The following is a 24,398-nucleotide window of genomic DNA, read 5'->3' as shown; positions in this document are numbered from 1 at the left end:
ACGTTATTGAAAATAAGATATTCTTCATCTCAGTATATTAATAATGACTGAATTAATTAATTACATATTACAAAACTGTTGTATATACTAATTCACAGATATTTTATTATAAAAAGGTCAGTAAATGATGTATATATTTGTCGGATCATGTTTTGTTTAGTGATGTTCTGTTAGTTTTGGACTTCCTTAGTTGTTTTGTGCACTTCGGGGGTTTGTTTTATTCACCATGGTTACTTATGATTTTCACCTGCCTTGTACGTGTTGTTCTGTTGCTCATCAGAGACTCTATTTAAGCCTGCCTTTTCCGGTCACTCGTCGTGGCTTCATTGTTTGCATTTGCAACAGTTACGTTGGCATTCTGGTTTTCGAGCTCATGCTTCCTGTGCTAAAGTTACCTTAGCTTGTAGTATTCCTGTGCTAAGTAAGTTTTTGCTTTAGCTTCTCGTGCGAACGGCACGCTTTCCTTTTAGTTTCGTTCCTGTCTGTTGTAATGTGTATGATTTGTGAGAAATAAATAATCTCCTACCTGCACGCTTTCGTCCAGAGCTGTCAGTTTTGCGTCCCGGGAACGAACCGCAGCATGCTGCACCCCACCGTGACAAATGACTGAGCTACGTGATGTCATTTCTTGTGATGTCACACGGGGCATTACGTGTCAGGACGGGAGTCGTTCCCAGGGATTCGAATAAAGAACCAACTCTTTTTCTTTACTATAGTGGTCTCGATAACGGGTTCCAGTTCTCAAAAAGGGATTCGAGTCCGAGGACTCAGTTCTTTTCTTATCGAACAACTGGGAAAACCGGTTTTGAGCATCATCCCTAATAGCATGTTCTATATGTTATAGTTATTTGAATGACTCTTACCATAATATGTTACGTTAACATACCAGGCACGTTCTCAGTTGGTTATTTATGTGTCATATAACGTACACTTATTCAGCCTGTTGTTCACTATTCTTTATTTATTTTAAATTGCCTTTCAAATGTCAATTCTTGGTGTTGGGTTTTATCAAATAAAGTTCCCCAAAAAATGCGACTTATACTCCAGTGCGACTTATATATGTTTTTTTCCTTCTTTATTATGCATTTTCGGCCGGTGCGACTTATACTCCGGAGCGACTTATACTCCGAAAAATACGGTACTAAAGCTAACAAATATAGCTCAGCTTAGCTGAAACTCTTGCTGACGTCACACGTCACTTGGCTACAGACACCGCCTTTTAAAGGCACACGCACGTACGCACGCGCTGCTCTCATGTGAAATTTTTCTCAACTGCATGACACTTTTGAAGTTTTTTTAAGTAGCAAATTAAATACTTTCCCTAGTAATGAATTACATTTATCAAAGAGTAAATTCATTAGTAATTAAATTATTTTTTTGGTTAAGTGACAAGTAGCTATTAAAATTACGTTTTTAAAGTAATTTTCAGAACACTGGTAGTAAGAGTAATGTGGTGATGAGTTTGAAACAAACACTTTGCACGTTTGGTTTAAAAATACTGCTATATATCATATACCGCCATTCGGACTTAAAATTCCGGGTATCGGTTTCCATATCGTCCCTGGGACTAACAACATTGAAAACCTATCAACATCGCTGAGTTAGCATACATATACAACAATTAGTGTATATATACAGGCCTTGAATTTTACCTTTTTAAGGTCAAGGCAAGTGTTGCCTTAAAGGAGGGCTCATATTTTAGGGCACCAAGGCAAACATTATTTTCTTTCGAGGCAGGGGATACAAAGCATGCATGCATGCATGCATATATATATATATATATATATATATATATATATATATATATATATATATATATATATATATATATATATACACACACACACACAAGTATATTATATACAAATAATCTGATGTCAATTGTATCTTATAGTGTATGACCTAACTTGTAGTAAACTTTAGTAAATTTGTGTATAACAGAATATATAAAACGCCATGCAATTTTCATTCCATTATTGTTTTCATCAGCGACTTATGTTCAGCGTTTACAAAAATGTAAACAAATCCATGTGAGTTACACACGTGGTCGTTGACAGCCACAAATCAAAACAAACATTCACGATACAGAACATAAACAACATTGACAGGTCTAGAACTGCTGAGTTTCGAGGGCAAACTATCGACTAAGTTAGCACTCCATTTAAACTATGAAATTCACCTACCTAAAGAAGTTGTGTAGCTTGCTATATTTGTTCCCGACAGCTTGTAATTGTTCGTGTTTTCTTTTTTTTGATTCGTTCCTTACTCTGCATTTTGAGAACTGCCTGACCTAAATTCACCGAACACCTGATGTCCTTCTAGACCCTGATGCAACTATTGTATCTCTCGGTAAATCTTAGAACAACTCAGCTGTTCTCGTTGTCGGTTAACCTTTGACACACGCTTCCAAAATGGCTGCTCCCATGTTGTTTATACCAATCGAACAGTTGAAAATTTAAGAAAAGTCATGTCGGTGGTTTTATCAATTTATTTGACGAAACAATTACGTCACAATTGTCCATTATAGGAATGTCACAGTATAAACATTTTTTGTCACGGTTATTGTGACCAAAATTATCACGGTTATCATTATTATGGCGGAATTTTTAAATGTGTTCAAAAAGTACTTATACTGAAATCTTATAAGTTTTATTTAAAAAACAAATAACACATTCAAAATGATATACTTTGTTAAAGAAACATTATTGTAGATAACTGTTACATGTACCTCAAGTAGAAATTAAATGTGCATATGAAAAGGGCGATATGGCGTAGTGGGTAGAGCGGCCGTGCCAGAAACCTGAGGGTTGCAGGTTCGCTCCCCGCCTCTTGACATCCAAATCGCTGCCGTTGTGTCCTTGGGCAGGACACTTCACCCTTGCCCCCGGTGCCGCTCACACTGGTGAATGAATGATGAATGAATGATAGGTGGTGGTCGGAGGGGCCATAGGCGCAAACTGGCAGCCTCGCTTCCGTCAGTCTACCCCAGGGCAGCTGTGGCTACAAATGTAGCTTACCACCACCAGGTGTGAATGAATGATGGGTTCCCACTTCTGTGAGCGCTTTGAGTATCTAACAATAGAAAAGCGTGATATAAAACTAATCCATTATTAGTAAAGCAATATAAGCATCATTAACTGAGTAATATGGCAGAAACCAAATAACATAAATAAATAAAAATACATTTACAAATGTGAAAGGTAGCACATGATGGCCATAAGATGGAACTGCACTTTTTGTCCTAGGATACAACAATAGTGTTGATATATGAGAGATCTAGTCTTACACATATCAGAGAACATCTCTCAACTACTTGAAAGTTTGGCAATGAAATATGACAGCACTGCAGTGAGGTCTTTTGCCATTTTTGAGGAGGGAGCATAAACAGCTGCTTCAGGAAGGCATCAGGTATTGTAAGTGTGATGTTGGTAGATGATGTTGTACTGTAATTGTGGCATCCAACTTGCCCGTTGCACGCCCACTCTGTAAATAAGAGAAAAGCTAATTTATTATTATTTTTATTAGATGCTAATTATTATTATAATCATCTGACTGACACACACAGTGACACACAAACCCTAATGCTACAGTAGTAAAAACAAAACACGTTGCAGTGTTTCTCCTAGGATTTGTTTTTACCACTAAGTTTTAAAAGTAACGTAAAGTAGTAGCGGTCATTAACAGCACAACACACATGAACACAAGTAGGACTGGGCGATATATCGATATACGCGATATATTGCGGGTTTGTCTCTGTGCGATATAGAAAATGACTATATCGTGATATTCGAGTATGCAGTCTTACGCAGTTGCTTTTAGCTGCTGGCATTACACTACAGGCTCTCCTCGCTCTTTCCTGTCTCTCCTTCTCACAGACAGCAAGCGCAGCTTCTACACACGTCACATACTGTCACGTCATACGTCACATATGTATGCGCCCTCCTTGAGCAGAGAGGTAGCAGCATGGCTAACGTTAGCTGTGATGCTAGCGGAGCGGTGTGAGTGATAAGTTAATACAAGAGAGAGAAGGTGCGAATCTGGTAACTAATTAAGGAATAATTAATTCCCCCAAAAACAGCAGGGGGTCCATCGTCTGGCGGTGGTTTGGCTTCAAGTGGGAATATGTCGAACAGACAACCGTAATTTGTCAAGTGTGGGGCGAAAGCGTTGCTATAAAAAGTATCACTACTGCTAATATGTAGCATCATTTGAAAAGTCACCTGCTAGAGAATGAACAGTGCTTACTCCGCATGTCAACATCTCCGTTCGGTGCCAACACCGTATGAAAAAAATAGTGATTTTTTTAGTTGTGAGTTCCTTCTCTGCATGAAAGTTTTAAAGTAGTATATATTAATGCAGTATGAAGAAGAATGTTTTAATGTAGACACATAGAATCATCATACTGCTGTGATTATATGCATCAAGTGTTCATTCAAGGCTAAGGCAAATTATCGAGATATATATTGTGTATCGCGATATGGCCTTAAAATATCACGATATTAAAAAAAGGCCATAACGCCCAGCCCTAAACACAAGTACATTTTGCGTCGTGTGCACACACTCCTCGCTCTCACCGATAGCGCCCAATAACAAGTAACTTTATGTAACGCATAAGTGTAACTGTAAGAACGTGTCATTTTCAAACACTTTCCATCATGCATTAAGCTACAAGTTGACGTACCTTACACTCGACGTGTAGTTGTGACTGCGGTTCCGGAGTTGGCTCAACATGTTGAAGTGTTGCCTCTCTTCGCGGGGACTTTTTTCCTGCATTTTCTGGTGATGGGCTGACTGTCCTCAATTATTTTACCTTCTGCATGCTTTACCAATCCAAAATACGTCCAGACTTCAGATGTTGTCCGTTTACTAGGAGGGCAACATCTGAAGGTCTGTGTGTTGTTTTCCGCCATTGCAAACAGCGCTGGTGCGCATGCGCCATCTACGGAGGCGCGGCTGCTGCGTTTTCAGGAAGTGAGAGCAATGTCGCTTAGAAAGCATTCATAATCAACGGTTTTTCGATAATTAAAGAATTAAACGGTATGACTAACAGTTTATCATTATACCGTTTACCGTTACATCCCTAGTCCATTAACAAGTAAAAAGTCAAGGGGCGGTCACGGCTAGGGTTGGGTATCGTTTGAATTTGAACGATTCCGATTCCGATTCCTGACGATTCTCGATTCCGATTCTTTTAAGAGGCAGGGTCAAAAAAAAGTTTAGGATATTTTAAATGAGCTAGCTAACCTACAGTCTTTCTGAATGAAATTGTCTGACATTCTCCATCAATTTTAATTCTATTAACTTTTTATGAACTTTACTATACATTCCTCACAGGGCTGTTTTCAACTAAAATATAAATATCAAATCTATGAACTTGAATATAAATATTATAAATTATGAATACATTTTCCCAGGGGTACACTTTCCTCAAGAGAGCTTTAATTTTGAAAACCTCATGAAAACACATTTACACATAAGTGTATGATGCTGCAGGAAACCTCATGAAAACACATTTACACACACAAGTGTATGATGCTGCAGATACTTAAACATGTTACCGTGCTCCTACTGATGGGCTAACCTGGTGCAGAAAAGCAAATAAACAATAAGAAACAACTTGCAAAACCCAGTCCAGATTAGCAGCAGGTACAGTATAAAATCAGAGACAGTTCTTGTTTAGGAAAATGACCATATCCGCCTTCTCCCACCCTCTGGAACTCTCTCCCCAAACACATCCGTGACTGTACAGACCTTCCATCATTCAAATCACATCTCAAAACTCACCTCTTCAAAACTGCTTTTAATATATGATTCATATGTTGTGTCTTGTAATGTCCTCTCATGTTTGTCCCATGTTATGTGTAATTTGTCCTGCCTCCACTGCTTTTTAACTGTCCTGTGTGTACTGATTTTATGATTTTATACTATGTAAAGTGCCTTTGAGTTTTTAGAAAAGCGCTATATAAATAAAATGTATTATTATTATTATTATTCTCAGGCAGGATGCGTGAGCGTTCTGGACAGATAGTGTCTCCTGCTGTGGAAAATACACGTTCACTGGGTGTGGAAGAAGCTTGAACGCTTAAATAGGAGAAAGCGAGATATGACAGTAAAGGATAAGTCTCTTGTTGGTTCCAGCGGACCACTACCATGCAGCAGGGTCGTCAGACATAAGTATCGGTGGAACGTCCTGGTACATCTGCAGCTCTCTCCACTCGTTTCTTGATGGACATGGAGCTGTGTTATTTCGCGGTTATTTCAATTTTTTTTGTAAAGTAAAGCCACACTTTCGACCGCCGACGCCCGCTATCCATGCTTGAGCTTGACTGACTCGCTCGGCTATGCTAACACTTCCGGCGGTGGGCGCTTCTTCGTTGGTGTTCAGCGGCTTCTTCTTCCGGTTCGGCGGACATATTTTTTTCCCGGTCGGCGGACTAAATTGGCGTGACAGCATCGAAAATAGGAATCGAAATTTAAACTATTGAACGATTCCGCGAGAATCGGAAAGTTAGTCCCGGTTCCAATCGATACTCGATACCCAACCCTAGTCACGGCATGTTCTTGCCTTAAATGCTGGTCATTTTTAGGGCAAAATGGCAAATGACAAGGGCGGTCGCGGCAGTTGCGGGCCGTGGTTAAATTTGAGCCCTGTATATAGATAGTAAGTGTGTAACGATTGATCGATATATCGACAGATCAATTTGTATTCGTAATTTTCAATTACATCGATATTTGCTCGGCACGTTTGCTTTCGGGAAGATAGGTATCGATCCACGATTGTTTAAAAGGGTAATCGATACTAGACAAAGGAAAAAGTTGGATTTAAGAATGACAGACTTTATATGAAGTTTAGCACTTTTAAAAATAAGAACTAAACGATAAGTCTGTTTGCCCATCTGTGGCATCATTAAAACAAAAATGGCAGATACCTACGGTGGTCGAGAAATGTCCTAACAAACGCCACAAGACAATGTTGTAAATTACAATTAATAGAAACTTTCAGCTACAGCACAATTGAAAAAGCCACAACAAAGACAAACGAAATAACACAATTATATGAAGCCACAACACAACTTTAAGCCACAAAAGACGCGACCAACACAACGATAGTGACAGGGGAGTAAGTTACGGCGACACACCAGCTTCTGAAACACAACAGCTGGCAGCCAAAGATAAGTAATTTCATCATAAATAAATACATAGAAAAGATGAATCAAGGAGGCTATGGAAATTAGAAAGCAAGGGGCCAACACCATCAACAGCGATGAGGGGGCGTACTTGCTTACGTACACCTGGGGCACAGTCCTTCATCGGCGATGCCAGTGCAGGGAACAGATACTGTATGGACGCGTCGGGGTACTATATTTAGCATGTAAATCTACTGTTGAAATATTGCTTATGAATTATTGTACTGTACCTTTATTGAAAATTGCTTGACTGTTGAAAATGTGAGCAGAAAAAGTTTTCTCTTGTTAATTCAACCTAAAGTGTTGGTTGCACTTTATTCAAATCTGATGTAAATGCATTGGCTATTAATTGTTGTTTACTTGCTTGTTTGTATCCATAAATAATTTACACCTAATTCCCTTACAATAAATCATTTTTGTTTTGTTTTGCTAAAAAAAATACTGAATCGATTTGTAACTCCCCGAATTGTAGCGTTTAACAAATATTGTACCGGCAACCGCAAATTCTGAATGGAATCGAATTGCTTTAAAATGAATCGTTACATCCCAAATAGATATGTATACTGTATATATATATATATTTTTTTTTTTTAAAGTTATTACTATAAGGCAGGGATTTTAAACTGAATTGTTCCTGGAGCACATTTCCAGAAAGCTAAGGACCAGCATTCTCTATGGTGAATATTTATTTTTGGTCCGTTTCTTTTATAGGAGTTACACTTTTTAGAAAAAAATAGCCCTGTATAAGTGTCTTTAGGAAGTTAAAATGTCAATTCAAGGATCTGCCAATGTGTTTACATTGATCCAAGTTCCTGTATATAACAGGAGCGCTCTAGTGTTTTTATTATATTTAATGTGCTGCAAAAGTGTTAACAGTCCTAAGTTTTGAACTCTACTCTGGGGTCTGTCTGGTTTCATTCACGGGCGAGATTCAGCCCCCGGGCCGCCAGTTCAATAGGTCTGCCATAAGTATTCTGTGTAACATACCCACTATTCGAAAAGGGAATTAACATATTACTGGTTCTTTTGTTCTTTCAAACTTCCTTTAGCTTATTTTCACACTGACATAGCCATACAAGTTCAAGCAAGAAATATTTAGCTTTACAGCAGGCATGTGGCGGCACAGCAGAAACAAGACCAGTATTAGACTAATAATATGGCCTGTTGACTATGATAGCTATTTGCTACACTTAAATAAAACATGTCTAGGTTAAAGGACAGCTAAGATGAGCTGAGACGGCACATTATTTAGCTAGCCTGCTATTAGACTGAGGATGTTTGTGGTCAGATTTGTCCAGAAGTAGAATTAGCATTTGAGTCGATGCATTTTGTTTGTTTTAAGGTTATCTGTTCTTCAGCACAAGTTCACCACATTGGTCATCCTTGCCATGGTGAAACCAGAAAAAAGAGTAATTTCATTAGGCAGAGTTGACACCTAAAAAGCCTAGAAACTAAAGTTAAAGTACCAATGATTGTCACACACACACTAGGTGTGGTGAAATTTGTCCTCTGCAATTTAGTTTGTGTGTCTTCAAAATGCACTGCGAGAGTAGAAGCAGCATCTGAAGGAAGGGATGGGCAGGCAATATGGCCTTAAATCTATATCGCGGTATATATTGCAGCCTCCTGCGATAACAATATATATCACAATTATTTGGCGTTAAATGATAATAAAACCATTTCAAAACAGGTTACAAAGGCTGCTGACAAATTAGGCTGCTGACTTATGCAGTAACATATTGCGTCATTTACAGTTGTATTATTTTAGACTTAGACTTAGACTTCCTTTTAATTGTCATTCAAATTTGAACTTTACAGTACAGATAAGAACAGAATTTCGTTACATAAGCTCATGGTAGTGCAGGATAAAAAAGCAATAAGGTGCATATATAAATGAATAAATAGGTTACTGTACAGATAAATATATTGCACTTTTTCACATGCGTCCACGTTTATGGATGTATGTTGTATAGTTTTTTTTATTCCAGCGAGTTAATCCATTTTGGGGGGAGTTGAGGGGATAATTTGATTATGATGCGTTCAAGAGTCTTACGGCCTGAGGGAAGAAGCTGTTACAGAACCTGGAGGTTCTGCTTCGGAGGCTGCAGAACCTCTTTCTAGAGTCCAGCAGTGAAAACAGTCCTTGGTGGGGGTGGGGAAGTCTTTGTCAAAACTATTATTAATTTAATTGCAATTTAACTATGAATAACTTGTTTTCTGTTGTAACACAATTGTATCTACACATCTGTTAAAATTCAATAAACACTTACTCTTCTGTTGTTTGGGGACTTTACATTAGTTTTATGCGATACTACAAATTTGGGTATTGAACTAATACCAAGTAGTTAAGGGGCAGTATTGGTCAGAAAAATGCTCAGACTGACACTTCACATTTTTAAGATCATTGAATGATTACATTTTTGATTACAATTTTAATCAAAGGAAAACACAGCATGTAACAATATCAATCAGATATTGGCTCTGATTTATTTAGTTTTTCCCATTAAAGTCCTTCTGTGTCCAGGGACTTATTCCCTGAGTTCGTAAACAATATTTTTTGATGATAGAAATATCAATCTAACCACTGTAGTATTGACCATGTACTGATCATTTACTTGGTATCGTTAATGTTATTTGTATCAATCAGCCCACTTTTGTTCAAGAGCTCTAGCTTGCGGTTGTCAGTTAGCATATCTTCCTAGTCTAGTGTAGCATATTAAGCTATTTTTTGTCCTCTGGGGATGACATCTTTAAAACAAACAAACAAACAAAAAAAAATATATATATATATACCGTATTTTTCGGACTATAAGTCACTTTTTTTTTTCATAGTTTGGCCGGGGGTGCGACTTATACTCAGGAGCGACTTATGTGTGAAATTATTAACACATTACCGTAAAATATCAAATAATATTATTTAGCTCATTCACGTAAGAGACTAGAACAGTGGTTCTTAACCTTGTTGGAGGTACCGAACCCCACCAGTTTCATATGCGCATTCACCGAACCCTTCTTTAGTGAAAAAAAAAATATATATATTTTTTTTAAATTCAAGATAAAGTTATGTTTTTTTACTGGTGCACAAAATGAACCGTGCATGAACAGTTGTTATTTGCACGATGAGTCGGGTGTGTCTTGACCTCCGCCGAACCCCTGAGGCCGACTCACCGAACCCCTGGGGTTCGATCGAATCCAGGTTAAGAACCACTGGACTAGATGTATAAGATTTCATGGGATTTAGCGATTAGGAGTGACAGATTGTTTGGTAAACGTATAGCATGTTCTATATGTTATAGTTATTCGAATGACTCTTACCATAATATGTTACGTTAACATACCAGGCACGTTCTCAGTTGGTTATTTATGCGTCATATAACGTACACTTATTCAGCCTGTTGTTCACTATTCTTTATTTATTTTAAATTGCCTTTCAAATGTCTATTCTTGGTGTTGGGTTTTATCAAATAAATTTCCCCAAAAAATGCGACTTATGCTCCAGTGCGACTTATATATGTTTTTTTCCTTCTTTATTATGCATTTTCGGCCGGTGCGACTTATACTCCGGAGCGACTTATACTCCGAAAAATACAGTATACCTTTTTTGCCGCCATGAAGGCATAGATTCTTGATTTAAAAGTGGCACTCTGAATGTGGCTAGAATGTGTCATCAACATGCATAGTCACGATATAACGATAGTATTAAAAGTTCTGTCGTTGGCCCAATTTATTGCATAACCCTATCTGGAGCCCAAAAGGCTTCTCTCATAATCGCACCATTTCCCTTCCCTCTGATCTCGCACACTTACCAAGTTTTAATGATTACCTAATTGGTCTCTCTCTGTCTTTTGCAGGCTAAGCCGATTTATGGTGGTTGGTTGTGCTTGGCTCCTGAGGGAACTGATTTTGACAACCCTATGCAGCGGTCGCGGGTAAGTGCATGCAAAAATCAACCACAATATTCAATTGTGTCTATAACCAAAATTCTGTTGTAAAGTAGGGTTGTAAAGTAGTTTGAACCTTTATGCTCGAACATCATTTGTTCCAGGTCACTGGTCGGCCCTTGATTTGTTTGGCTTTTGAAACCATTTTTCCCCCCAAAGGAAATCATCCAAGTGAAAATAAACCATTCTAAGGCTAAACTGTACATCACAAAGTAAATTACTAATTTTAATGCTCACACATGTGTAAAAATACTGTTAATACTTGTAGTAATTGTGCATACTTTAATGAAGTGTATAATGTATTGCAGATGGAAGGCACGCCTTGCTCCCTAATATTTTTAATTGAAATGTTGCAAAAAAAAAGTTAACCTTTGTTAATAGTAAACCTTAAAAATGCTTTATAAAAAAACAAAAAAACACTGTCACCATCACTTACATGAATCATTGTCTTAATGTGTTTATTTTAATGACTGCACTCAGTATAAGAACGTAACAATTATTTGAGTATTAAGGGAAAGCAGAAAGTACCCACTAATATCATGGTAAGGCAGATAAAAGTGGATTATTCTTTATTTTTTGTCCCGACAGAAATGGCAACGGCGATTCTTTGTGTTGTACGAACATGGCTGTCTGCGCTTTGCCCTGGACGAATCAGTAAGTACTAAAACACTCACCCCTGTCTCATCCAGTTAGACATGTTGCTCATGTTTGTGGTGATAGTGTTCGAATAGTGGACCTGAGACGGATCACCTCTCCCATACTGGCCAGTCAGGGTCGAGTATAAACACTGGTAGCAGATAGTTTGTGGAAAAATTGCACATGATTTCATTAGATATCTGGCCATACCAGTTCTCTTACAAAGAAGCTCTGCTAAACTATTGTTTAGTGATAATTCAGCAGAATTGATTTTTTTCTGTATTGCTAAGCTGTGAGCTTTCATTAGTCAGACTTTTAAGAAAAAGGCAAAAAAGAGTCTAGGCATTATTAAGTCACATTTGGTGAGTATCTTAGTGTCCCAGTGATCAGCAGAGTGAAACTCTGTGGGCTTGCAGAGTGTGTGCATATTTCCACTGTGTTTCCAGTGACACCCAGGCTGTTGTGCATTTGTGTTTTCCTCTCATTGTAACAGTGATTCCAAAACTAGCAGACTCATTGTCCTCTGGTCTTTTCATCTACTCCTCATGGCAGGAAAACTGGGTCAGGGAAATGGCTGCTCAGTGTTCTGGACTCCAAAGATAGGAACTCTCCACAATCTCTGAGCGTCTATAACGACACATTTAATGGTTTAGATGTCATTGAGCTCATCGTTGCTTACCTAATGGCTCAAGCCTCCAGTGGGGTAGATGGGATTTTGCTATACCACACCCATCCACCCTTTGTCCTATTGCTTTTCTGATAACATTAGCTAGTTTATTGCTATTCATCAGTTGTCTCTGCTAAGCCAATGACGTACCAGTGAGGAATTATTATTATATTTTTTTTAGAAATACATTAGTAAGAACTGCTTTTTTTTTTACAGAAAATGTTGTATCAGTGGCCCCCTTTATAATTGCACAATGTAGGCTTGTTTCAAAAATCTTTCAAAGATCAAGATAATGTTATGTCAGCTAAGGAAATTATATTAGTGTCTTTGGTATGAAAAAGCGCAATAACACAACCTATGATGATTATTGTCTTTTCTGACTTATGTTGTTACGATGTTGGATACTCGTGTTAAACAATGCCATTGCGTCAAATAATAAGGTTCACTTATTTGGGCATGAGCTTGCATGCTATTTTGGATGCCTCTGAAGGCTATGTTTTGGAGTGATTTTTTAATGGTGTGATGGATCCACTAATATGTACATCCTAGTAGACAGCCTGCAGAGCTCCTCCTCCTTTGCTTCAGGCAGCTCAGCTGTCAATATTCAGTACTAACACGTTCAGTAACAGCCCATTTGTCTGTTCACTACAGTGTAATGGGTCAAGGGTAATTTGTAATTGAAGACATTTCAATTTGAGAAAAAAAATTGTATTCACCATGTTTTGCCAGCTTTACTGAATCATATAAATTTGTATTAAGCGGTTGAGGTTTTAAGCCCAACTAGCCACTGGATATTTAACATGTCTTCTCATGCCAAAAATACTCGCTGAAGATGTGGGAAATATAATATTGCTCTCCACAACTAGGACGGCCCCAACATAACTAAAATGAGATTAACGGTTATTTTTGCTGCCAAATACTGGATTTGGCTAATTACGCAAGCTTGCATCGCTGACCACAATGTCCATTGGCGTGTTAATAAAAGAGAATTCAGTTTACCCATTTGGTAACATTTGATCACGAGTCTTTTCTCGATGTCCCTGTGCATGCACACGGATTGTGTCCTGCAGGGGCATACACATTTTCGTTAGAAATTAAAACCAATAACTCCACATTTTTCACAAGCTTATGACAAATGTTACTTTCATTAGACATGGTATCCTTTTGCCCAAACTTATATTGTGTTTTTGTTTATATTGCTCTAAACAGTTATGGAACGTTTTCTAATCGCAAACCTTGACGTCATCGTGAGCGCAGCATTCAGTTATCAAACGTAATGTAATGTAGAGATACTTTCCTATTGTAATAAATTGTGTGCGAAAAATGCCCCTTAATGTGAATTTCTTTGGTTGGTTGTCAATATTTCTATAAATAAAAACATATTTTAGTTGTTTTACATGATGTTAGCCGGATGAATGTACATCAAGGTTGGACTGTGTGGCCATCTACTGGACTGTGTTTAGGAAAAAATGAAGGATGGGTTCGGGTCGCAATGGAAAAGTGTCACTTCATTTTTATAACTTTAACTGTTGTGTTGTTTCCTACAGTTTATATACTTCCGTTATAATAACTATGGTTGTTTTTACTCATAGGCAGGTCAAATGAGTGGTTTGTTTCCCACGTCAGTGTCTTAAACATCTGTATCAACTTGCAGATTAAAGGCCCAGGGAGTGATGACATCTTCTGCTATTTTTCACCCATAGATAGCAGGGTGCGATCTTAAGCAACGTCCCCTTTTTACAACGAATAGTAGCAAAGATGTTTACTCGTTGAATGCAGCATTCCTCCTCCAATGTCCTTATTTGGTAACTAGAGTGAGCTTACAGTCTCTGGACCACAGAACAAGAAAAAGGGAGCGCTTGCCCCTAAAAACCACAGAGGAGAACATTAGATCTGCCTCAGATTCAGACATTCCACACATGGTCTGCTACAGCGAGCACCCTGCCCTGCTTATACTGAGGATGCTCATACAACAGAACATTTAAAATAATATGTATGTCATGTAATAAGTGCATTCTTTGCACAATTATATTATAATATGGCCATACACAGTCATGGAGTTTTTTTCTCTTCAGAACAGAAGTCGAGTGAACAGGGAGGTTTGATAGATTTAAAGGCCTACTGAAATGACATTTTTTTATTTAAACGGGGATAGCAGGTCCATTCTATGTGTCATACTTGATCATTTTGCAATATTGCCATATTTTTGCTGAAAGGATTTAGTAGAAAACATCGACGATAAAGTTTGCAACTTTTGGTCGCTGATAAAAAAAAGCCTTGCCTGTACCGGAAGTAGCGTGACGTCACAGGTTGAAAGGCTCCTCACATTTCCCCATTGTTTACACCAGCAGCGAGAGCGATTCGGACCGAAAAAGCGACGATTACCCCATTAATTTGAGCCAGGATGAAAGATTCGTGGATGAGGAACGTGAGAGTGAAGGACTAGAGTGCAGTGCAGGACGCATCTTTTTTCGCTCTGACCGTAACTTAGGTACAAGCTGGCTCATTGGATTCCACACTCTCTCCTTTTCTATTGTGGATCACGGATTTGTATTTTAAACCACCTCGGATACTATATCGTCTTGAAAATGAGAGTCGAGAACGCGAAATGGACATTCACAGTGACTTTTATCTCCACGACAATACATCGGCGAAGCATTTTAGCTATGGAGCTAACGTAATAGCATCGGGCTTAACTGCAGATAGAAACAAAAGAAATAAACCCCTGACTGGAAGGATAGAGAGAAAATCAACAATACTATTAAACCATGGACCTGTAACTACATGGTTAATGCTTTCCAGCCTGGCGAAGCTTAACAATGCTGTTGCTAACGATGCCATTGAAGCTAACTTAGCAACGGGACCTCACAGAGCTATGCTAAAAACATTAGCTATCCACCTACGCCAGCCAGCCCTCATCTGCTCATCAACACCCGTGCTTACCTGCGTTCCAGCGTTTGACAGAGCGAGGAAGGACTTCACCCGATCATCAATGCGGTCGGCGGCTAGCGTCGGATAGCGCATCTGCTATCCAAGTCAAAGTCCTCCTGGTTGTGTTGCTGCTGCCAGCCGCTAATACACCGATCCCACCTAAAGCTCTCTTCTTTGCAGTCTTAATTGTTCATTAAACAAATTGCAAAAGATTCACCAACACAGATGTCCAGAATACTGTGGAATTTTGCGATGAAAACCGAGCTTTTTGTATTGGATACAATGTGTCCTAATACTTCCGTTTCAACGATTGACGTCACCCGCATACGTCATCATACATAGACGTTTTCAACCGGAAGTTTAGCGGAAAATTTAAAATTGCACTTTATAAGTTAACCCGGCCGTATTGGCATGTGTTGCAATGTTAAGATTTCATCATTGATATATAAACTATCAGACTGCGTGGTCGGTAGTAGTGGGTTTCAGTAGGCCTTTAATATTGAATTCACAAAGCCTTCCTGTTTGTGTTCAATTTGAAAAGCACAATGTGCAATTTATTTTATTGGGGGGTTACAGTTTCATTCTGCCAGCTTCTCCAGTGTTTAGAGATGATATGTTTCTGTGAAAAGTTTGGATGAGGTGTACTGTGTCAAGGCACCATATAAAATAGCAGTGTTCCCTTCACAACCCGAGACTCTGACAATACTTGCCTTTGGTTCAGCCTATAAAAGCTTCCTGCAAGATTTATAATTAATGGAGTGGGTGTGCACTTAATTTTAAGGGTGGTTTGGTTACTTCTTTAAATGTAATTTTCAAAACTCTTTGGGTAACAGTCTACCATATATAGAGATATTTGCTGCCGTCACATTTGGGAAAAACATCACAAATTGGGCAAATTCTAATCAGTTTGTTTGGAGAAAATACAAAACCCAAAACCAGTGAAGTTGGCACGTTGTGTAAATCGTAAATAAAAACAGAATACAATGATTTGCAAATCTTTTTCAACCTATATTCAATTGAATAGACTGCAATGACAAGATACTTAACGTACGAACTGGAAAACATTGTTGTTTTTTGCAAATATTAGCTCATTTGGAATTTGATGCCTGCAACATGTTTCAAAAAAGCTGGCACAGGTGGCAAATAAGACTGAAAAAGTTGAGAAATGCTCATGAAACACTTATTTGGAACATCCCACAGGTGTACATGCTCATTGGGAACAGGTGGGTGCAATGATTGGGTATAAAAGCAGCTTCCATGAAATGCTTAGTCATTCACAAACAAGGATAGGGCAAGGGTCACCACTCTGTGAACAAATGCATGAGCGAATTGTTTAAGAACAACATTTCTCAACCAGCTATTGCAAGGAATTTAGAGATTTCACCATCTACGGTCCATAATATCATCAAAAGGTTCAGAGAATCTGGAGAAATCACTGCACGTAAGCAGCAAAGCTGAAAACCAACATTGAATTCCTGTGACCTTTGATCCCTCAGGTGGTACTGCATCATAAACCGACATCAGTGTGTAAAGGATATCACAACATGGGCTCAGGAACACTTCAGAAAACCATTGTCAGTTACTACAGTTCGTCGCTACATCTGTAAGTGCAAGTTAAAACTCTACTATGCAAAGCCAAAGCCATTTATCAACAACACCCAGAAACGCTGCCGTATTTGCTGGGCCCGAGCTCATCTAAGAGGGACTGATGCCAAGTGTAAAAGTGTTCCGTGGTCTGACGAGTCCACATTTCAAATTGTTTTTGGAAACTGGATGTCGTGTCCTCCGGACCAAAGAGGAAAAGAACCATCCGGATTGTTATAGGCGCAAAGTTCAAAAGCCAGCATCTGTGTTACAACAGCGTGGCGTCGTAGTAAAAGAGTGCGGGTAATACACTGGCCTGACTGTTGAACAACTTAAGCTGTACATCAAGCAAGAATGGGAAATAATTCCACCTGAAAAGCTTCAAAAATTGGTGTCCTCAGTTCCCAAACGTTTACTGAGTGTTGTTAAAAGGAAAGACCATGTAACACAGTGGTAAAAATGTCCCTGTGCCAACTTTTTTGCACTGTTTTGCTGCCATTACATTCTAAGGTAATGATTATTTGCTAAAAAAAAATAAAGTTTCTTAGTTGGAAAATTAAGTATCTTGTATTTGCAGTCTATTCAATTGAATATAAGTTGAAAATGATTTGCAAATCATTGTATTCTGTTTTTATGTAAGAATTACACAATGTGCCAATTTCACTGGTTTTGGGTTTTGTATGAAGGAAGACAATATTGTTTTCTAAATATCTCCGCCATGCTTCAATGGTTGGATTTCAAATTACCAGGACTTATGCAGATCCCAAATTCACAAAAACACATATCACCGCTGGTTTTGCATTATAGGTCCCCTTTAAAAAATTTAATAAAACAAGAGCACAGTATGCAAATACTTTGTAGCCTCACTGTCTATGTAGTTAATTGTACCACACTGCAGGGCTTCATTCAGGTTATATTCACTTAACAGCTACTGCTACTTAGGCTCGGTTGTGTCTTTCAAGTGGAGGAAATTCTTCCATAGCGTCTGAGTTCTGAAGAGGCGATGCAGTGTAATGCCATATTTGGCAGCCCCTTGGGGTTTTCAGGCAGATCTTAATAAAGCTTGATCCGTGTTTAGTGGCCTTAAAAGGAGCTGAAAAGCGACCCAGCACCTGTTTTACATCTGTAGCAGCCATAACCTGACAAAACCTGATAACAGGGCTGAGGGATTTAGAGCAGACACACAGAAAGCTTGGGGGATTTCAATAAAATCATCCTATAACACTCTGTGTATTATCTCGTTGCACAAAACTATGCATCAAAACAGCTAACAGGTTTATTAAACATAACTTTGCAAGTATTGATGACTTTCCGTGTGGAAGGATGTTTTCAAAGCAGACTGGACGCAGGGGTCTTCACTGATTTTTGTCATTGAATCACATAGATCATTACGCTTGCAAAAAAGTTTATTTTTCTTTTTTTTTCTCACCACTTGGTTTGTGTATCTTGTTGCCATGGTAATCAGTTGATAACAACCACAAGTGTAACAAACCTATTACTTTCCAATGAAGAAGAAAATAATGACAAAGTGAAAGGGCTTTACTAGTGGTGTTGAATCATGCTTTCTTTAAGATCTGTATTTGTATCATGGGAAACATGATTCTTTATTTTTCTTTTTTTTTCACCACTTTGTTTGTGTGTCTTGTTGCCATGGTAATCTGTGATAACAACCACAAGTGTAACAAACCCTATTACTTTCCAATGAAGAAGGAAATAATGATAAAGTGAAAGGGCTTTTCTAGTGGTGTTGAATCATGCTTTCTTTAAGATCTGTATTTTTACCATGGGAAACTTGATTCTTGTCTTATCACTGTTGTGTTCGCCTGTCATGCATTCCTGTCCAGTTTTTTCCTGATGCAATTGTTTCCATATTTGTTCATGTTTTCTTTTTTTGGCTCCTGTGGTAATGTTTTACCCCAGTTGTAAATCAGCAGCCAATTAATATTGACTCTTTTAATCAAAGTAGTAGTTTAATGCTAATAATTCTGTCAATTGAGTGGGAATACTTTTTGATTAATTGTGGCCTGAAGCAACTAAAGTAAAATGTAGTTTTCTACTTGGCTGCAACTAACAGAAGCCCTGTTCATTCAGTCTTGTCTAGTTTGTGGTATAAAGAGCAACATGACATCTGTCTGGAATGTTGAGCGACTCTCAAAACAGTAGTTCAGAACATTTAGAAATAATTGTTCCCTTTACATTTGTAATTAAAAAAGATATATGTGATCAGTTGATCGTTGAATTTTCACCTTGGTTAATCAAGAACATTTGGAGGGATATTCTTTTTTTTCTCAAGCTGATATCGATAACTTCCTGTTTTTCAAGTGTGATACATATAACCAATTTAAATCTAATACTTTTTAAATGAATGACTGTGGTTTGTGCACACCTGTAAGTAAGAAATAGTCAAACAATAGTGGATTTGACAAACTATACTCGTAGATCTGTCTTTACCAAATATGACATCACTACTATGGTAAAGCTAAAATCTCATTCATAGATCAGTGAAACTTATGTCCTGATTAGGGATGGGTATCGTTCACATTTTAACCAATACTTTTACCACATTGGTCGTTAAAACTGTGCTGGTACTTAAAGGCCTACTGAAATGAATTTTTTTTATTTAAACGGGGATAGCAGATCCATTCTATGTGCCATACTTGATCATTTCGCGATATTGCCATATTTTTGCTGAAAGGATTTAGTAGAGAACATCGACGATAAAGTACGCAACTTTTGGCCGCTGATAAAAAAAGCCTTGCCTGTACTGGAAGTAGCGTGACATCACAGGTTGAAAGGCTCCTCTCATTTTCCCATTGTTTACACCAGCAGCGAGAGCGATTCGGACCGAGAAAGCGACGATTACCCCATTAATTTGAGCCAGGATGAAAGATTCGTGGATGAGGAACGTGAGAGTGAAGGACTAGAGTGCAGTGCAGGACGCATCTTTTTTTGCTCTGACCGTAACTTAGGTACAAGCTGGCTCATTGGATTCCACGCTCTCTCCTTTTTCTATTGTGGATCACGGATTTGTATTTTAAACCACCTCGGATACTATATCCTCTTGAAAATGAGAGTCGAGAACGCAAAATGGACATTTACAGTGACTTTTATCTCCACGACAATACATCGGTGAAGCACTTTAGCTACGGAGCTAACGTGATAGCATCGTGCTTAACTGCAGATAGAAACAAAATAAATAAGCCCCTGACTGGAAGGATAGACAGAAAATCAACAATACTATTAAACCATGGACCTGTAAATACACGGTTAATGCTTTCCAGCCTGGCGAAGCTTAACAATGCTGTTGCTAACGACGCCATTGAAGCTAACTTAGCAACGGGACCTCACAGAGCTATGCTAAAAACATTTGCTATCCACCTACGCCAGCCAGCCCTCATCTGCTCATCAACACCCGTGCTCACCTGCGTTCCAGCGATCGACGGAGCGAGGAAGGACTTCACCCGATCATCAATGCGGTCGGCGGCTAGCGTCGGATAGCGCGTCTGCTATCCAAGTCAAAGTCCTCCTGGTAGTGTTGCTGCAGCCAGCCGCTAATACACCGATCCCACCTACAGCTTTCTTCTTTGCAGTCTTCATTGTTCATTAAACAAATTGCAAAAGATTCACCAACACAGATGTCCAGAATACTGTGGAATTTTGCGATGAAAACCAAGCTTTTTGTATTGGATACAATGTGTCCGAATACTTCCGTTTCAACGATTGACGTCACGCGCATACGTCATCATACATAGACGTTTTCAACCGGAAGTTTAGCTGGAAATTTAAAATTGCACTTTATAAGTTAACCCGGCCGTATTGGCATGTGTTGCAATGTTAAGATTTCATCATTGATATATAAACCATCAGACTGCGTGGTTGGTAGTAGTGGGTTTCAGTAGGCCTTTAAACTGTGCCCAAACTTACTTACTTACTACTTTAAAAATTTGAGACGTGACATTTGTGTAAAAAAAACCTTTTAATTTTTATGGGAATTTCGTAACATTTAGGTTGAATAGACGAGTGATCATTATATAAATTAAACACATTCAAAAATAAGAAATAAAATCTTAAAAACAAATTGTCATAATTATTGCAGCCCTACTGAACATAGAGAACATTCAAAAAACGACTTTAGTTGTAATGTTGATGCCTAAAATTCTGGGTGTTCCTGAATGCAACCTCACTCGCCGTAACCGTCATGAGTAAGTGGTGTGTTTTTGTAGGGCCCAAACTTACTTACTTACTACTTTAAAAATTTGAGACGTGACATTTGTGTAAAAAAAACCTTTTAATTTTTATGGGAATTTCGTAACATTTAGGTTGAATAGACGAGTGATCATTATATAAATTAAACACATTCAAAAATAAGAAATAAAATCTTAAAAACAAATTGTCATAATTATTGCAGCCCTACTGAACATAGAGAACATTCAAAAAACGACTTTAGTTGTAATGTTGATGCCTAAAATTCTGGGTGTTCCTGAATGCAACCTCACTCGCCGTAACCGTCATGAGTAAGTGGTGTGTTTTTGTAGGGCTACCGGCTAGGATGAAGAAATACAATTTAAAAGAAGCGTCAGAATTGGTGTGCTTTTGTCAAGATGCTACATTATGTACAATAATGTTACTTGCACAACTGTACTGTGGAGCACTTGTTGCAGGTGAATGAGTCTGTATTTACTTAGCACTGGAATACGACACCGATACAAGTGGTTGAGTAGTGAGGTTTGATGTGTTGTAGGCAGGTGGTTTTTGCTTTCCTCGAGGAGTGTTGGCAGGGCATTTGGTTCAGGCGGCACGCAGGTTGTCTTCATCTGATGATTAGAGAAGTCCTACACGCCATGTTTGTTAACACTAAGGTCTTGTGATCTTAGGGGCAGTTAACAGTTTTACATTCCACGAGGTAGGAGCGTTTGATTTGTTCTAGAGATCGACCAATATGGTTTTTACACTACCGATACAGATTATTAGTAGTGAGGGAGGCCGATAACAGATATTTGTAGCCGCTTTTTATTTACAATAAAATGTATTATAGACATATTGTAGGGCTGGACAATTAATCATATTTTAATTTTGATTTTGATTATGGCTTCTCACGATTATGAAAATAGAATAATCGGGGGGGGAAAACAGTTAATGGGCCACCAATGTGCATGCAATTTCCAGAGCATGTGACAGTGAAACAGATGAGGAGCGAATGAGTGGAAAAAAAAGAGCATGAGTAGTAGAAGTGTGGGATCCCACCATGATTACTACTTTTATTTGACATAACCCTAGTATGCCTAATCAATAGTCATTAAACTCAACAGAAAAGTAAGGCATGTGATGTCTGCATTAACATATCCGCGTATGGAGTCACGTAATTGACTAATAAAACGGAATACGCAGATAAACGCAAAGTCATATTTGGGAAACTTAGGACTACTCAGGACCTTCGTATTGTCAGGCACATGCACTAACCCCTTGTCCACCGTGCTGCCCTCTGTAAAAATATAAAAAAATATTTTTTGTTTTTCTTCGTTTTTTCCGACCTACAATGTGTTGATCCGTTTCTTTGCTATACCTGCCAACAACTGAGGTTTTCCCGTAATGAGTACAGTTTTTTATAATCCAGTGGTAAAAACTACAGTTTTCCATTAAAAATTATTAACTTTAAAATCGAAGCTACGTAGCAAAGCAACTCCACGGGCAGGAGACAAAATATACGGGAAACATCAATGATGATTGGTTAGTACGTATAAGAAAACTCATGTTTTGTTGGTCAGTTTACTATGATGAGTCACGATTGGTTAATATTATGGCAAAACATTACGGACAGGCCAATCAGAGGTAAAATAGGGCGGGTTATCGAACCAAGAAGGGAAATCACAACACGAGAGTCGGAGAAGAGGGAATATTCAAGTGGGCGATTTATATATTAAAAAACTAGTGGAAGATGGCAAAGGGATTCTCTTCCTTAGATTTTTGTTTTAGCGATGTAGATGACTGGCGATCAATTAGTAGTCCTAATTAAGCAGCTCGAGATCATGGTGCAAAGAGCAAAGTTGTTCAGCATGTGCTCCAATGAGATGGCTATTCTTGTGTTTGTAAATTGCAGAGACTTCGCTGAAGATACGCTCACTCGTCACTAATGAGTGTGGTGCACAAAGAAACTTCCTTGCATGTTTTGCAAGTCGCACAAACATGCTTCTACAATCTACGATCACGGATTGTTTCCACATCAATATTTTCATCAGCTTTACTTCAAGTGAATCACAGATATGTCGTTAGCTACTATGAGCTAGCAGAGTTTCCGCTGATGTTTATTAGGTTGTTATGGTATTATGCTCATAATAACGTTACCAGTAGTTGTGACCTGTAGACGACTAGGATGTTTATTACAATTTCGGGAGAGTTTTTTGTGTTTACGTACCTTCGACACATCCTGACACCCACCAAAGTTTCTGTACACTGTTCGCCGTATGTTTGAGACCACTGTAAGAGACCTAGGCTTCTGATTGGCTCTGCCTCTTACCCGTGTGTGGTTTGCGTAATCGATCAGAGATGGTACCGTGGGCAGGACAATGCTGGAGAAAGAGAGGCATGAGCTGCAATTGCGCCAAAATAACCAGATTTAAATGGGCCCATCGGATTTAAAAAAGGCACACTCTTGTTTGATGATTGTTACATTTAAAATTATAGTAATAATGATAGTAGAGGTAAATATTGCTATTCATTATTAATACTTACAAAAAAGCCAATACAGATAGAAAAAAAGGCTGATGCCGATATATGTCAAAATACCAAATTTCAACGGCGATAATCGGTCGACCCCTACAGCACAGTATGGGTAATCTCACTTTATTGGAGCATTGATTTAACATTTTTTAACCGTTTATCTGAGCTTTTTTTATGGTGTCATACAAACCCCGTTTCCATATGAGTTGGGAAATTGTGTTAGATGTAAATAGAAACGGAATACAATGATTTGCAAATCATTTTCAACCCATATTCAGTTGAATATGCTACTAAGACAACATATTTGATGTTCAAACTGATAAACATTTTTTTTTTGCAAATAATCATTAACTTTAGAATTTGATGCCAGCAACACGTGACAAAGAAGTTGGGAAAGGTGGCAATAAATACTGATAACGTTGAGGAATGCTCATCAAACACTTATTTGGAACATCTCACAGGTGAACAGGCAAGTTGGGATCAGGTGGGTGCCATGATTGGGTATAAAAGTAGATTACATGAAATGCTCAGTCATTCACAAACAAGGATGGGGCAAGGGTCACCACTTTGTCAACAAATGCGTGAGCAAATTGTTGAACAGTTTAAGAAAAACCTTTCTCAACCAGCTATTGCAAGGAATTTAGGGATTTCACCATCTACGGTCCGTAATATCATCAAAGGGTTCAGAGAATCTGGAGAAATCACTGCACGTAAGCAGCTAAGCCCGTGACCTTC

The 24,398-nt window shown here is 38.4% G+C and overlaps 1 protein-coding gene across 6 annotated transcripts in view; it reads left to right on the top strand.

Moving 5' to 3' along the window:
• The window catches only part of mprip (myosin phosphatase Rho interacting protein), a 74,990-nt gene that overhangs the window by 10,936 nt on the left and 39,656 nt on the right, over positions 1–24,398 (top strand). For all 6 annotated transcript variants that reach the window (XM_062056335.1, XM_062056337.1, XM_062056334.1 and 3 more), the window contains exons 2-3: positions 11,039–11,116; positions 11,717–11,782. In XM_062056335.1, coding sequence (XP_061912319.1) covers positions 11,039–11,116; positions 11,717–11,782 — 144 coding nt within the window. The remainder of the gene's footprint in view (positions 1–11,038; positions 11,117–11,716; positions 11,783–24,398) is intronic.

This window comes from Entelurus aequoreus, linkage group LG08 (assembly GCF_033978785.1).
Source record: "Entelurus aequoreus isolate RoL-2023_Sb linkage group LG08, RoL_Eaeq_v1.1, whole genome shotgun sequence".
In the NCBI taxonomy this organism is placed as follows: Eukaryota; Metazoa; Chordata; class Actinopteri; order Syngnathiformes; family Syngnathidae; genus Entelurus; species Entelurus aequoreus.
Note: the sequence above shows the minus strand (reverse complement) of the source record. Positions and strands in the feature narration are given on the sequence as shown.